This window comes from Tachyglossus aculeatus, chromosome 22, assembly GCF_015852505.1.
Source record: "Tachyglossus aculeatus isolate mTacAcu1 chromosome 22, mTacAcu1.pri, whole genome shotgun sequence".
NCBI lineage: Eukaryota > Metazoa > Chordata > Mammalia > Monotremata > Tachyglossidae > Tachyglossus > Tachyglossus aculeatus.
This window is the reverse complement of record NC_052087.1, coordinates 33,729,794-33,745,953: the sequence shown is the minus strand read 5'-3', so window position 1 is coordinate 33,745,953 and position 16,160 is coordinate 33,729,794. Positions and strand designations below refer to the sequence as shown.

The 16,160-nt window shown below is 50.4% G+C and overlaps 1 protein-coding gene across 1 annotated transcript in view; it reads right to left on the bottom strand.

The window, feature by feature from the left end:
- ZFP91 (ZFP91 zinc finger protein, atypical E3 ubiquitin ligase) overlaps window positions 1–10,023 on the bottom strand; it is a gene marked incomplete at its 5' end in the record, with an annotated part of 40,778 nt that extends 30,755 nt beyond the window's left edge. The window contains one exon of the mRNA XM_038765315.1: window positions 9,851–10,023. Within this exon, the coding sequence (XP_038621243.1) occupies window positions 9,851–10,023 (173 nt within the window). The remainder of the gene's footprint in view (window positions 1–9,850) is intronic.
- Between the last annotated feature and the right edge of the window lie 6,137 nt (window positions 10,024–16,160).

Here is a 16,160-nt window from a genome sequence, read left to right as displayed (position 1 = left end):
TCAAGAAAAAAAAATTGCACCAGAGGTTGTTTCCTTCTCCCTCCGGAAGGGCTAGGGCCCGTCATTTCTCTAAGGGAAACTGAAGCTCATGGGATAGACCCATCTCTTCTGGATGGATGTTGATGTGCGGTGGTGACTGTAAGGCTCACTGTGGGCAGGGAAAGTGCCTACTGACTCAGAGTGTACTCACCCAGGCGCTTAGTACAGCGCTCTGGACACGGTAAGCGCTCGATAAATATCACTGATGATGTTAGTGATGAAGGGGAGAGGGCATCCATATCTGTAAGGGTCACAGACCATCTATGGTCCACAGAGCCAGTGAAAATACTGCAGGGCACCTTTTCTCTTCTCCTGACATTTAGGGGACCACGGTAGGGACAGGGTGTCTTCTTCAAACTGAAAGACCACTCTGCTAACCAAAGGCCCTGTCAGGTGACACCGTGGACCCTCCCTAAGCAACAGACCCCCGTGGAACTGCCTCTGTTTCTTAGAATTCAGATTCAGGTGGGGAGTAGAAGTGCAGGCCACCATCACAGATCAGATTCTCTCTGAGATCTCGACAGCCGGGTCTGCTGCCCTCACTCATACGTCACCCTGGACAACGGGGCTCAATCTGGCTCTAAGAAAGGTTAGAGGCTTCCCCCCCGACCTCCCCGCCATTTCATTTTTTGGACAGACAAAAAAAAAAATCAAAATACAGCAAAAATGTGTAGTTGCTTTTCAAAATAAAAACAAAATGAATACTATTTCATTAAGATTAGGCAGCAGGGAAAGGAAAGCGGTGGGAGAAACCCGAGGAAGGGAGCGTGTCTGCCACTTGGGCACACGGGTGTTTGAAAGAATTTTAGCTGATCTGAGTACTTTGTTTTTTTTCCTTAAATTAGAGGCTTCAATCTCACCGTATCAAGGTCCAAACCACCAACGAACCTCAACCAAAATTAACTGAGAAGGCTCTTCTGGGCCACTCTTCAGCCGGGCCACACTCCCTAACTCTGCCACTCTCTAATAATAATAATAATAATAATAATAATAATAATAATAATAATAATAATAATAATAATGGCATTTATTAAGCGTTTACTATGTGCAAGCACTGTTCTAAGCGCTGGGGAGGTTACAAGGTGATCAGGTTGTCCCACGTGGGGCTCACAGTCTCAATCCCCATTTTACAGATGAGGTAACTGAGGCACAGAGAAGTGAAGTGACTTGCCCAAAGTCACACAGCTGACAATTGGCGGAGCCGGGGTTTGAACCCATGACTTCTGACTCCAAAGCCCGTGCTCTTCTCCACTGAGCCACGCTGCTTCTCTATGAGAAGCATCACTATGAGATTCTAGGCAGCTTGTTCCAACAGTCTCTGACAAGTCCCTGCGGATGTCTCTACGGAAGATGGGAGGGATACAGTTCTGAGAACGGTAGCTCTGAAGCAAGTGCCACTGCTGAGTTCACTAAATGGTAATATTTGCAGCTGAACGCCGGGGGTGGAAAGTAACTGGATTTTGTAACTCACTGGAGACGGCACACCACCTTATCTAGCCTGGCCTGATCTGAACGCAGGTGCGCAGGTCACTTTTGACCCACAAAACTCTCCCTTCCTCCCAGCTCCCATCCGCTTCAGGGGTGGGGCTTTCAAGAGAAACAGGGTGGCCTAGTGGGAATGGACTAGTCAGGAGGACCTGGGTTCCAAACCCAGCTCCGCCACTCATCCGCTGTGTGAGCTCAGGCAAGTCCCTTAACTTCTCTGTGCCTCAGTTACCTCACCTGTAAAATGGGGATTAAGACTGTGAGCCCCACGTGGGAAACGGACTGGGTCCAACCTAATTAGCTTGTACCTACCCCAGTACTTAGTACAATACTGGCACGGAGGAAGAGGAGGAGGAAGGGGGAGGTAGGGAACGTGTCAGCCGCCTCTGTTGTACCATACTCTTCCAAGTGCTTAGTACGGTGCTCTCCACACAGTAAGTGCTCAATAAATGTCACTGACTGACTGAAATATTAAAACACAACACAAATATACAAAGTAGGCTCAAAGTATCGATGGAGAGGAAAAGTGTCCGTGAGGATATGGGAGCAGCTTCCAGCCCTGGCCTAGAATTCACAGAGCAGACCATGCTGGGACCAAGGACCCTCGCTGGTGGGAGAGTCCCCAGAAATTATTACAATGCTGTAACTGGTAAAATCCTTTCAAATAATCAGCCTTTAATCAAATAATCAGGCTGTCCCATGAATTCAGGGAGCAACTTTTAAATTCAGATATTCTCTTAGAATCATACTTTTACCTACCCAAAATTATCTTTGTATTTAGAACCACGAAAGGAACAAGGGTGACCAGTGCACAATGTCAGTTGTTAATTTCTGGAAAGAGATTCTAGTAGACAGAAACATCCTTTACAAGTCAACACTGTAGAAGCAACTAATATGTGGTGTGACATCAAACTGATTTTTATTCGTCGGGCTTTGGTTTACATCGAATAAGTTACTTGAGCCTAGTCTCGGGATACTTTTAACAGTGAGTTTTCCGCACTGAGAAAAGAAAAAACAGCCTGGGAAGAGTGATCCTTTAATTTTATATGAAAAGTACGAAGTAGACGGTCCCCTTTGTCAATAAAAAAAATCTACTTTTTTTTTTGCAAGTCGTGGGAAGAAATGGTAGAAGATAAGCAATGAGAAGATGAGAAAGATATGAAGAGCTGGGGGTGGGTCATGGGGAGAATGACCATGATGTGAACAGTGCCCAGTGCTTAGAACAGTGCTCAGCACATAGTAGGCGTTTAACAAGTATCATGATTTTTATTATTTTTTGCTGAGGGCCAGCGTAGTGGGATCCTGGTAAGGGGGAGTTGCGGAAGAGATTTGCAGGAAACAGTTAAGACCACCATCAGGAGGAAAAATTAAGGCAAGGCCACTGGAGGCTTAGGCCAATGTGCTAAAGAAACATATTACATATGTAATATGCATATAATATACATACACACACACATACCTATATATAGTGGCAGCAAAAGGTCATGGGTTCTAATCCCGGCTCCTTCACCTGCCTGCTGTGTGACTTTGGGCAAGGCACTTTCCTTCTCTGTGCCTCAGTTCCCTCATCTGTAAAATGGGGATTGAGCCAGTGAGCCCTATGCGCCACAGGGACTTGTGCTTGTCTCCACCCTAGCGCTTGGTACAGTGCCCGGCACATGGTAGGCGCTGAACCAATACCATAATCATTGCAAGAGAGGAAGAATCCCACCCGGATTATCCCAGGTAGTCAAGATGGTAGGACGTCAACAAATGGGAGGGAGGGGGGTGGGGGGGGGAAGGAGGGAGCCCATTGTTGGGCAGGGATTGTCTCTGTTGTTGATTTGTACTTTCCAAGCGCTGAGTACAGTGCTCTGCCCACGGTAGGCACTCGATAAATATGACTGAATGAATGAATTGAATGAACGAATGAATGAAAGAAGCAGAGGGCAGGCAGGGCACCAGCTCCAACTGTGGGGGCCGGGGAAACTCATTCATTCATTCAATCATATTTATTGAGCGCTTACTGTGTGCACAGCACTGTGCTAAGCGCTTGTAAAGTACAATTAGGCAACATATACAGTCCCCACCCAACAACTGGCTCACAGTCATTCAATCGTATATACTGAGCGCTTACTGTGTGCACAGCACTGCACTAAGCCCTTGGGAAGTACAAATCGGCAACATAAAGAGAAGGTCCCTACCGCCTAAAATGGGGAGACAGACAGCAAAACAGAACAAGTGGACAGGTGTCAATATCATCAAAATAAACAGAATTATAGACAGACACACCAAAACTCAAAAGTTGAGGGTTAAGGGGCAGAGGGGGAATGAATGAATCAATATGATTATTCTCTATATGTTGCCAACTTGGACTTCCCAAACACTTAACACACGAATGAATGAATCAATATGTGGCTGCTCAGTGGAAAGAGCCCGGGCTTTGGAGTCAGAGATCATGGGTTCGAATCCCAGCTCCACCACGTGTCTGCTGTGTGACCTTGGGCAAGTCACTTTACTTCTCTGTGCCTCAGTTACCTCATCTGTAAAATGGGGATGAAGACTGTGAACCCTCCGTGGGACAACCTGATCACCTTGCATCCCCCCAGTGCTCAGAACAGTGCTTGGCACATAGTAAGTGCTTAATAAATGCCATCATTATTATTATGTCTGCTGTGTGACCTCGGGCAAGTCACTTCTCGGAGCCTCAGTTCCCTCCTCTGTAAAATGGGGATGAAGACTGTGAGCTCCCCGTGGGACAACCTGCTCAACTTGTATCCTCCCCAGTGCTTAGAACAGTGCTTGGCACATAGTAAGCTCTTAATAAATATCATTATTATTATTATTATTGTTATGTCTGCTGTGTGACCTTGGGCAAGTCACTTCAATTCTCAGAGCCTCAGCTCCCTTCTCTGTAAAATGGGGGTGAAGACTGTGAGACCCTCGTGGGACAACCTGATCACCTTGTACCCCCCCCCCAGCGCTTAGAACAGTGCTCTGCACATAGTAAACACTTAACAAATGCCATCATCAATTAACCTGATCACCTTGTATCCCCCCAGTGCTTAGAACAGTGCTTGGCACATAGTAAGCGCTTAATAAATGCCATCATTATTATCATTATTATGTCTGCTATGTGACCTTGGGCAAGTCACTTCATTTCTCGGAGCCCCAGCTCCCTCGCTGTATAATGGGGGTGAAGACTGTGAGCCCCCCATGGGACAACCTGATCACCTTGTATCCCCCTCAGTGCTTAGAACAGTGCTCTGCACATAGCAAGTGCTTAAATGCCATCATTAATTAACCTGACCACCTTGTATCCCCCCAGGGCTTAGAACAATACTTGGCACATAGTAAGCGCTTAATAAATATCATCATCATTATTATGTCTGCTGTGTGACCTTGGGCAAGTCACTTCACTTCTCGGAGCCTCAGCTCCCTCCTCTGTAAAATGGGGGTGAAGACTGTGAGCCCCACATGGGAAAACCTGATCACCTTGTATCCTCCCCAGTACTTAGAGCAGTGCTTGGCACATAGTAAGCGCTTAATACTATCATCATTATTATCAATCAATCAATCGTATTTATTGAGCGCTTACTGTGTGCAGAGCACTGTACTAAGCGCTTGGGAAGTACAAGTTGGCAACATATAGAGACGGTCCCTACCCAACAGTGGGCTCACGGTCTAGAAGGGGGAGACAGAGAACAAAACAGAACATATTAACAAAATAAAATAAATAGAATAAATATGTACAAGTAAAATAAATAGAGCAATAAATCCGTACAAACATATATACATATATACAGGTGCTGTGGGAAAGGGAGGGAGGTAAGGCGGGGGGATGGAGAGGGGGACGAGGGGGAGAGGAAGGAAGGGGCTGAGTGTGGGAAGGCCTCCTGGAGGAGGTGAGCTCTCAGTAGGGCCTTGAAGGGAGGAAGAGAGCTAGCCCGGCGGATGGGCAGAGGGAGGGCATTCCAGGCCAGGGGGAGGACGGGGGCTGGGGGTCGACGGCGGAACAGGCGAGAACGAGGCCCAGTGAGGAGGTTAGTGGCAGAGGAGCGGAGGGTGCGGGCTGGGCTGGAGAAGGAAAGAAGAGAGGTGAGGTAGGAGGAGGCGAGGTGATGGACAGCCTTGAAGCCCAGGGTGAGGAGTTTTTGCCTGATATTATGTCTGCTGTGTGACCTTGGGCAAGTCACTTCACTTCTCTGAGCCTCAGTTCCCTCCTCTGTAAAATGGGGGTGAAGACTGTGAGCCCCACATGGGACCACCTGATCACCTTGTATCCTCCCCAGCGCTTAGAGCAGTGCTTGGCGCATAGTTAGCGCTTAATAAATGCCATCATTATTATTAGTATTATGCCTGCTGTGTGACCTTGTACATATTTACTATTCTATTTATTTTATTAATATGTTTTGTTTTGTTGTCTGTCACCCCCTTCTAGACTGTGAGCCCGCTGTTGGGTAGGGACCGTCTCTCTATGTTGCCAACTTGTACTTCCCACGCGCTTAGTCCAGTGCTCTGCACACAGTAAGCGCTCGATAAATACGATTGAATGAATGAATATGTGGCCAACTTGTACTTCCCAAGCGCTTAGTCCAGTGCTCTGCACACAGTAAGCGCTCAATAAATACAATTGAATGAATGAATGACCTTGGGCAAGTCACAACTTCTTGGAGCCTCAGTTCCCTCCTCTGTAAAATGGGGGTGAAGACTGTGAGCCCCACATGGGAAAACCTGATCACCTTGAATCCTCCCCAGCACTTAGAACAGTGCTTGGCACACAGTAAGCGCTTAATAAATGCCATCATTATTATTATTATGTCTGCTGTGTGACCTTGGGCAAAACACTTTACTTCTCTGGGCCTCAGTTTCCTCCCCTGTAAAATGGGGGTGAAGCCTGTGAGCCCCACATAGGACAATCTGATCACCTTGTAGCTTCCCCAGTGCTTAGAGCAGTGCTTGGCACATAGTAAGTGCTTAATAAATACCATTATTATTATTATGTCTGCTGTCTGACCTTGTACATATTTACTATTCCATTTACTTTATTAATATGTGTTGTTTTGTTGTCTGTCTCCCCCTTGTAGACTGTGAGCCCTCTGTTGGGTAGGGACCGTCTCTAGATGTTGCCAACTTGTACTTCTCAAGCGCTTAGTCCAGTGCTCTGCACACAGTAAGCGCTCAATAAATACGACTGAATGAATGAATATGTTGCCAACTTGTACTTCCCAAGCGCTTAGTCCAGTGCTCTGCACAAACTAAGCACTCAAAAAATACAACTGAATGAATGAATGACCTTGGGCAAGTCACTTCACTTCTCGGAGCCTCAGTTCCCTCATCTGTAAAATGGGGGTGAAGACTGTGAACCCCCCTGTGGGGCAACCTGATCACCTTGCATCCTCCCCAGCGCTTACAGCGGTGCTTGGCACATAGTAAGCACTTAAGAAATACCATCATTATTATTATTTTTGTCTGCTGTGTGACCTTGGGCAAGTCACTTCACTTTTCTGGGCCTCAGTTCCCTCATCTGCAAAATGGGGGTGAAGACTGTGAGCCCCACATGTTACCACCTGATCGCCTTGTATCCTCCCCAGCGCTCAGTGCAGTGCTTGGCACATAGTAAGTGCTTAACAAATACCATCATTATTATTATGTCTGCTGTGTGACCTTGGACAAGTCACTTCACTTCGCTGAGCCTCAGCTCCCTCCTCTGTAAAATGGGGGTGAAGCCTGTGAGCCCCACATGGGACCACCTGATCACCTTGTATCCTCCCCAATCAATCGTATTTATTGAGCGCTTACTGTGTGCAGAGCACTGTACTAAGCACTTGGGAAGTACAAGTTGGCAACATATAGCGACAGTCCCTACCCAACAGTGGGCTCACAGTCTAAAAGGGGGTGACAGAGAACAAAACCAAACATACTAACAAAATAAAATAAATAGAATAGATATGTACAAGTAAAATAGAGTAATAAATATGTACAAACAGAGCGGCACTTGGCGCATAGTAAGTGCTTAACAAATGCCATCGTTATTATTATTATTATTATTATTATTGTCTGCTGCGTAACCTTGGACAAGTCATTTCACTTGGAGCCTCAGCTCCCTCCTCTGTAAAATGGGGGTGAAGCCTGAGAGCCCCACATGGGTCCACCTGATCCCCTTGTATCCTCCCCAGCACTAAAAGAGCTGCTGCTGGGCACCTAGTAAGCACTTAACAAATGCCATCGTCATTATTATTATGTTTGCTGTGTGTCCTTGGGCAAGTCACTTCACTTCTCGGAGCCTCAGCTCCCTCCACTGTAAAATGGGGGTGAAGCCCAGGAGCCCCACACGGGACCACCTCATCACCTTGTAGACCCCCCAGCGCTTAGAGCCGTGCTCGGTGCATAGTAAGCGCTTAATAAATGCCATCATTATAATTATTATCATTATTATTATGCCTGCTGTGTAACCTTACACAAGTCACTTCACTTCTCAGCTCCCTCCTCCGTAAAATGGGGTGAAGCCTGGGAGCCCCACATGGGACCACCTGATCACCTTGTATACCCCCCGGCGCTTAGAGCGGTGCTTGGCACCTAGTAAGCGCTTAACAAATACCACCATTATTATTATTATGTCTGCTGGGTGACCTTGGACAAGTCACTTCACTTCTCGGAGCCTCAGCTCCCTCCACTGTAAAATGGGGGTGAAGCCCGGGAGCCCCCACGTGAGACCACCTGATCACCTTGCATCCTCCCCAGCGCTTAGAGCGGTGCATGGCACATGGTAAGCGCTTAATAAATACCATCACTATTATTATTATTGTCTGCTATGTGACCTTGGGCAAGTCACTTAACTTCTCTGCGCCTTAGCTCCCTCCTCTGTAAAACGGGGGTGAAGCCAGTGAACCCCCCATGGGACCACCTCATCACCTTGTATCCCCCCCAGGGCTTACAGTGGTGCTCGGCGCATAGTAAGCGCTTAATAAATACCGTCATTATTATTATTAGTATTACTTTGCCTGCTGTGTAACCTTGGGCAAGTCACTTCACTGGGCCTCAGCTCCCTCCTCTGTAAAATAGGGGCGAAGCCAGTGAGCCCCCCCACGGGCCCACCTCATCACCTTGTATCCCCCCCAGTGCTTAGAGCGGTGCTCGGCGCATAGTAAGCGCTTAATAAATACCATCATTATTATTATTATTATTATCATTACGTCTGCTGTGTACCCTTGGGCAAGTCACTTCACCGGGCCTCGGTTCCCTCCTCTGTAAAATGGGGGTGAAGCCAGTGAGCCCCCCCATGGGACCACCTCATCACCTTGTATCCCCCCCCAGCGCTTAGAGCGGTGCTCGGCGCATAGCAAACACTTAATAAATACCACCACTATTATTATTGTCTGCTATGTAACCTTGGGCAAGTCACTTCACTGGGCCTCAGCTCCCTCCTCTGTAAAACGGGGGTGAAGCCAGTGAGGCCCCCCATGGGACCACCTCATCACCTTGTATCCCCCCCCCGCGCTTACAGCGGTGCTCGGCGCATAGTAAGCGCTTAATAAACACCATCATTATTATTACTTTGCCTGCTGTGTAACCTTGGGCAAGTCACTTCACTGGGCCTCAGTTCCCTCCTCTGTAAAATGAGGGTGAAGCCAGTGAGCCCCCCCATGGGACCACCTCATCCCCTTGTATCCCCCCCAGTGCTTAGAGCGGTGCTCGGCGCATAGCAATCACTTAATAAACACCATCACTACTATTATTATTACGTCTGCTGTGTAACCTTGGGCAAGTCACTTCACCGGGCCTCAGCTCCCTCCTCTGTAAAGCGGGGGTGAAGCCGGTGAACCCCCCATGGGACCACCTCATCACCTTGTATCCCCCCCAGCGCTTAGAGCGATGCTCGGCGCATAGCAATCACTTAATAAATACCATCATCATTATTACGACTATGTAACCTTGGGCAAGCCACTTCACTGGGCCTCAGTTCCCTCCTCTGCAAAATGGGGGTGAAGCCAGCGAGCCCCCCCATGGGCCCACCTCATCCCCTTGTATCCCCCGCAGCGTGCCTGGCACATAGTAAGCGCTTAACCAATACCATCATCATTACTGAGCCCCCCGTTGGGTATGTTGCCAACGTGTACTTCCCAGGCGCTTAGCACAGCGCTCTGCACACAATAAGCGCTCAATAAACACGACTGATCATCACCATCATCAATCGTACTTACTGAGCGCTTACTATGTGCAGAGCGCCGTACTAAGCGCTTGGGAAGTACAGGTTGGCAACATAGAGAGGCAGTCCCTACCCAACAGTGGGCTCACAGTCTAAAAGATGATGCTGACTATTCTGATTAATTAATTACTCACTCACAGGACTCCGCTGTCGGTGGTCTTGCAGTGGTCGGGGGTCCCGGCCCCGGGGCTGCTCCTCCGCCGCCGGGGGTACTCGGCCTTCCTCCGGCGGGACACGGAGGCCTCCTCGGAGGCGGCGGCGGCGTTGCGGCCCCGCTCCCGGCCTCCCCTCAGGACCCGGATGTCGGGCCCTCCTCCTCCTCCTCCTCCTCCTCCTCCTCCTCCGCCCGCCGCCGCCGGCTCCTCCTCCTCCGTCTGAGGCGGCTGCCGCTCGGGACCCGCTTCCCCCGCCGCCGCCGCCTGCTCCTCCTCCTCCTCCTTCTCCTTCTCCTGCTGCCTCTGCTGCCGCCGCCGCTGCTGCTGCTCCGGGGGTCGCGCCTCCTCCGTCCCCGCCGGCATCGGGGCTCGTCCCTCACGACGACGACGACGGCTGAGGAGAAGGCCGCGGCGGCGGCGGCGGCGGCGGCGCGTCCCCGCGCCTCCTCAGGCGCGCGCTCCCGGGACGCCGCGCAGGCGCGCCCCCGGGCCAATCAGAAGGCGCGGCCGCGAGGCCGCCCCGCCCCCCGCCCAATCAGCGCTCGCCGCTCAACGGCCCGGCTCTCGCGATAATCCCCGTAACCGCCCCGCCCGTTGGGGCGCCGGTCGTCGCGGGAGCTGCGCGCGCAGCCCGCTCCCCCAACCCGCGTGCGCCTCTCACGACGTGTCGGACAACGTGCCCACGCTCCCACCTCTATTCATTCATTCATTCAGTCGTATTTATTGAGCGCTCCCTGCGGGCGGAGCACTGTACTGAGCGCTTTGGGAAGCCCAAGTTGGGTCGTCGCGGGAGCTGCGCGCGCACCCCGCTGCCCCCTTTCACGACGTGTCAACCTGTCCACGCTCCCACCTCTATTCATTCATTCATTCGTGTTTACTGAGCGCTTCCTGTGCACTGTACTGAGCGCTTTGGGAAGCCCAAGTTGGGTCGTCGCGGGAGCTGCGCGCGCACCCCGCTCCCCCCTTTCGCGACGTGTCAACCTGCCCACGCTCCCCCCTCTATTCATTCATTCAGTCGTGTTTACTGAGCGCTTCCCGTGCACTGTACTGAGCGCTTTGGGAAGGCCAAGTTGGGTCGCCGCGGGAGCTGCGCGCGCACCCCGCTGCCCCCTTTCGCGACGTGTCAACCTGCCCACGCTCCCACCTCCATTCATTCATTCAGTCGTATTTACTGAGCGCTTCCTGCGTGCGGAGCACTGTACTGAGCGCTTTGGGAAGGACAAGTTGGCAACATATAGATACGGTCCCTACCCAACAGGGGGCTCACAGTCTAGAAGATAGGGCTCACCTCTAAATCTTCTGCCTCGAGTTGGGGGGGGGGAAGAGGAGAATTATAATTTTTTTGGAGTTGGCGCGTCTCCTTTAAGAAAAAAAAAAAAGCCGCGTCGGCTGGAGGATGAAAGTCGGCTCAAAATGGCGGTGGCGGGGTGGGAGGGAGCGGGGCTTCCGCGCGCATGCTCGGCGCTTGGCGCATGCGCACAACGATCTGGCTGCCTGACGGGAGTTGTAGTCTCCTTTCGAGGCCTTGCTGAAGGAAGTGGAAAGGGCGAATAATCAATCAATCAGTCGTATTTATTGAGCGCTTACTGTGTGCAGAGCACTGTACTAAGCGCTTGGGAAGTACAAGTTGGCAACATATAGAGACAGTCCCTACCCAACAGTGGGCTCACAGTCTAAAAGGGGGAGACAGAGAATAAGACCAAACATACTAACAAAATAAAATAAATAGAATAGACATGTACAAGTAAAATAAATTAATAAATAGAGTAATAAATATGTACAAACATATATACATATATACAGGTGCTGTGGGGAAGGGAAGGAGGTAAGACGGGGGGATGGAGAGGGGGACGAGGGGGAGAGGAAAGAAGGGGCTCAGTCTGGGAAGGCCTCCTGGAGGAGGTGAGCTCTCAGCAGGGCCTTGAAGGGAGGAAGAGAGCTAGCTTGGCGGATGGGCAGAGGGAGGGCATTCCAGGCCCGGGGGATGACGTGGGCCGGGGGTCGATGGCGGGACAGGCGAGAGCGAGGTACAGTGAGGAGAGTAGTGGTGGAGGAGCGGAGGGTGCGGGCTGGGCAGTAGAAGGAGAGAAGGGAGGTGAGGTAGGAGCGGGCGAGGTGATGGACAGCCTTGAAGCCCAGGGTGAGGAGTTTCTGCCTGATGTGCAGATTGATCGGTAGCCATTGGAGGTTTTTGAGGAGGGGAGTAATATGTCCAGAGCGTTTCTGGACAAAGATAATCCGGGCAGCAGCATGAAGTATGGATTGAAGTGGAGAGAGACACGAGGATGGGAGATCAGAGAGAAGGCTAGTGCAGTAGTCCAGACGGGATAGGATGAGAGCTTGAATGAGCAGGGTAGCAGTTTGGATGGAGAGGAAAGGGCGGATCTTGGCAATGTTGCGGAGCTGAGACCGGCAGGTTTTGGTGACAGCTTGGATGTGAGGGGTGAATGAGAGAGCAGAGTCGAGGATGACACCAAGGTTGCGGGCTTGTGAGATGGGAAGGATGGTAGTGCCGTCAACAGAGATGGGAAAGTCAGGGAGAGGACAAGGTTTGGGAGGGAAGACAAGGAGATCAGTCTTCGACATGTTGAGCTTTAGGTGGCGGGCGGACATCCAGATGGAGATGTCCTGAAGGCAGGAGGAGATGCGAGCCTGGAGGGAGGGGGAGAGAGCAGGGGCAGAGATGTAGATCTGGGTGTCATCAGCGTAGAGATGATAGTTGAAGCCGTGGGAGCGAATGAGGTCACCAAGGGAGTGAGTGTATATTGAGAACAGAAGGGGACCAAGTACTGAACCTTGGGGAACCCCCACCGTAAGAGGATGGGAGGGGGAGGAGGAGCCTGCAAAAGAGACTGAGAAAGAACGACCGGAGAGATAAGAGGAGAACCAGGAGAGGACGGAGTCTGTGAAGCCAAGGTCAGATAACGTGTGGAGGAGAAGGGGGTGGTCCACAGTGTCAAAGGCAGCTGAGAGGTCGAGGAGGATTAGGACAGAGTATGAGCCGTTGGATTTGGCAAGCAGGAGGTCATTGGTGACCTTTGAGAGCGCAGTTTCCGTGGAATGAAGGGGACGGAAGCCAGACTGGAGGGGGTCGAGGAGAGAGTTGTTGTTGAGGAATTCTAGGCAGCGCATGTAGACAACTCGTTCAAGGAGTTTGGAAAGGAATGGTAGGAGGGATATGGGACGATAACTAGAAGGTGAGGTGGGGTCAAGAGAGGGTTTTTTTAGGATGGGAGAGACATGGGCATGTTTGAAGGCAGAGGGGAAGGAACCAGTGGAGAGTGAGCGGTTGAAGATGGAAGTTAAGGAGGGGAGAAGGGATGGAGCGAGAGATTTCATAAGATGAGAGGGAATGGGGTCAGAAGCACAGGTGGCCGGAGTAGCACTTGAGAGGAGGGAGGAGAGTTCCTCTGAGGATACCGCTGGGAAGGATGTGGGTTCACAGTCTCAATCCCCATTTTACAGATGAGGGAACTGAGGCCCAGAGAAGTTTAGTGACTTGCCCAAAGTCACACAGTTGACAAGTGGCGAAGCAGGGATTTGAACCCATGACCTCTGACTCCCAAGACCCGGCTCTCTTCATTGAGCCACTCTGTTTCTCATTAATGGCATTTGTTACATGCTTACTATGTGCAAAAACACTGTTCTAAGCGCTGGGGGGATACAAGGTAATCAGATTGTCCCATATGGGGCTCACAGTCTCAATCCCCATTTTACAGATGAAGTAACTGAGGCCCAGAGAAGTTTAGTGACTTGCCCAAAGTCACACAGTTGACAAGTGGCGAAGCAGGGATTTGAACCCATGACCTCTGACTCCTAAGCCCGGGCTCTTTCCACTGAGCCACTCTGTTTCTCATGAATGGCATTTGTTAAATGCTTACTATGTGCAAAGCACTGTTCTAAGTGCTGGGGGGGATAAAAGGTGATTAGATTGTCCCATATGGGGCTCACAGTCTCAATCCCCATTTTACAGATGAGGGAACTGAGACCCAGAGAAGTTGTGACTTGCCCAAAGTCACACAGCTGGAAAGTGGCGAAGCAGGGATTTGAACCCATGACCTCTGACTCCCAAGCCCCGGCTCTTTCCACTGAGCCACTCCGTTTCTCATTAATGGCATTTGTTAAACGCTTACTATGTGCAAAGCACTGTTCTAAGCGCTGGGGGGGATACAAGGTGATCAGGTTGTCCCACATGGGGCTGACAGTCTTAATCCCCATTTTACAGATGAGATCACTGAGGCACAGAGAAGTGAAGTGACTGCCCCAAAGTCACACAGCTGACAAGTGACAGAGTCAGGATTAGAACCCATGACCTCTGACTCCCAAGCCCGGGCTCTTTCCACTGAGCCACGCTGTAAGCATTTACTATGTGCCAAGCACTCTTCTAAGCCCTGGGGTAGTTACAGGGTGATCAGGTTGGCCGCAGTCCCTGTCCCACATGGGGTTCAGTCTTAATCCCCATTTTACAGATGAGGGAACTGAGGCCCTGAGAAGAAGAAGAATTACGGTCTTTGTTAAGAGCTCACTACGTGCCTGGCGCTGTTCTAAGCGCTGGGGTAGATAAAAGATAATCGGGATGGACACCAGTCCTCTTCCACACAGGGTTCCCAGACTCAATCCCCATTTTACAGATGAGGGAACTGAGGCACAGAGAAGAAAAGTGACTTCATCATCATCATCAATCATATTTATTGAGCGCTTACTGTGTGCAGAGCACTGTACTAAATGCTTGGGAAGTACAAGTTGGCAACATATAGAGACAGTCCCTACCCAACAGTGGGCTCAGCAGACAAGTGTCAGAGCCGGGATTAGAACCCATGACCTTCTGGCCCGTGCGCTGTCCACTAGGCCATGCTGCTTCCCTGAAAAGTGAAGTGACTAGCCCAAGGTCACACAGCAGACAAGTGGCAGAGTCAGGATTAGAACCCATGACCTTCCGATTCCCAGGCCCGTGCGCTGTCCACTAGGCCATGCTGCTTCCCTGAAAATAATAATAATAATAATAATAATAATATTTGTTAAGTGTTTACTATGTGCCAAGCACTGTTCTCAGCACTGGGGTAGATACAAGGTGATCAGGTTGTCCCACATGGGGCTCACAGTCTTAATTCCCATTTTACAGAAGAGGGAACTGAGGCTCAGAGAAGTGAAGTGGCTTGCCCAAAGTCACACAGCTGACAAGACAAGCAACGTGGCTCAGTGGAAAGAGCCCGGGCTTTGGAGTCAGAGGTCATGGGTTCAAATCCCAGCTCCGCCAGTTGTCAGCTGTGTGACTTTGGGCAAGTCATTTAATTTCTCTGGGCCTCAGTTACCTCGTCTGTAAAAATGGGGATTAAGACTGTGACCCCCCCCCCCCCCCCCCCCCCGTGGGACAACCTGATCACCTTGTAATCTCCCCAGCGCTTAGAACACTGCTTTGAACATAGTAAGTGCTTAATAAATGGCATCATTATCATTATTATTAAGTGGCTGAGCCGGGATTAGAACCCACGACCTCTGACTCCCAAGCCCGCGCTTTTTCCACTAAGCGTGGCTCAGTGGAAAGAGCGCGGGCTTGGGAGTCAGAGGTCGTGGGTTCGAATCCCAGCTCAGCCACTTAGCTGTGTGACCTTGGGCAAGTCACTTCACTTCTCTGGGCCTCAGTTACGTCATCTGTAAAATGGGGATTAAGACTGTGAGCCCCACATGGGACAACCTGATAGCCTTGTATCTCCCCAGCGCTTAGAACAGTGCTTCGCACAAAGTAAGCGCTTAACAAATACCGCCATTATTATTATTATTATTAAGCCACGCTGCTTCTCGAAAAGTAAAGTGACTTGCCCAGGGTCACACAGCAGACAAGGGGCGGAGCCGGGATTAGAACCCATGACCTTTTGACCCTCCAGGCCTGGGCTCTTGAGTCGAGTCTCGATCGCCTTGTATCCCCCCAGCGCTTAGAACAGTGCTTCGCACAAAGTCAGCGCTTAACAAATACCACCATTATTATTATTATTATTATTATTATTGTTAATCCCCCGGGCCTGGAATGCCCTCCCTCTGCCCATCCGCCAAGCTAGCTCTCTTCCTCCCTTCAAGGCCCTGCTGAGAGCTCACCTCCTCCAGGAGGCTTTCCCAGACTGAGCCCCTTCTTTCCTCTCCCCCTCGTCCCCCTCTCCATACCCCTGTCTTACCTCCTTCCCTTCCCCACAGCACCTGTATATATGGATATATGGTTGTACATATTTATTGCTCTATTTATTTATTTATTTATTTATTTATTTTACTTGTACATTTCTATCCTACTTATTTTATTT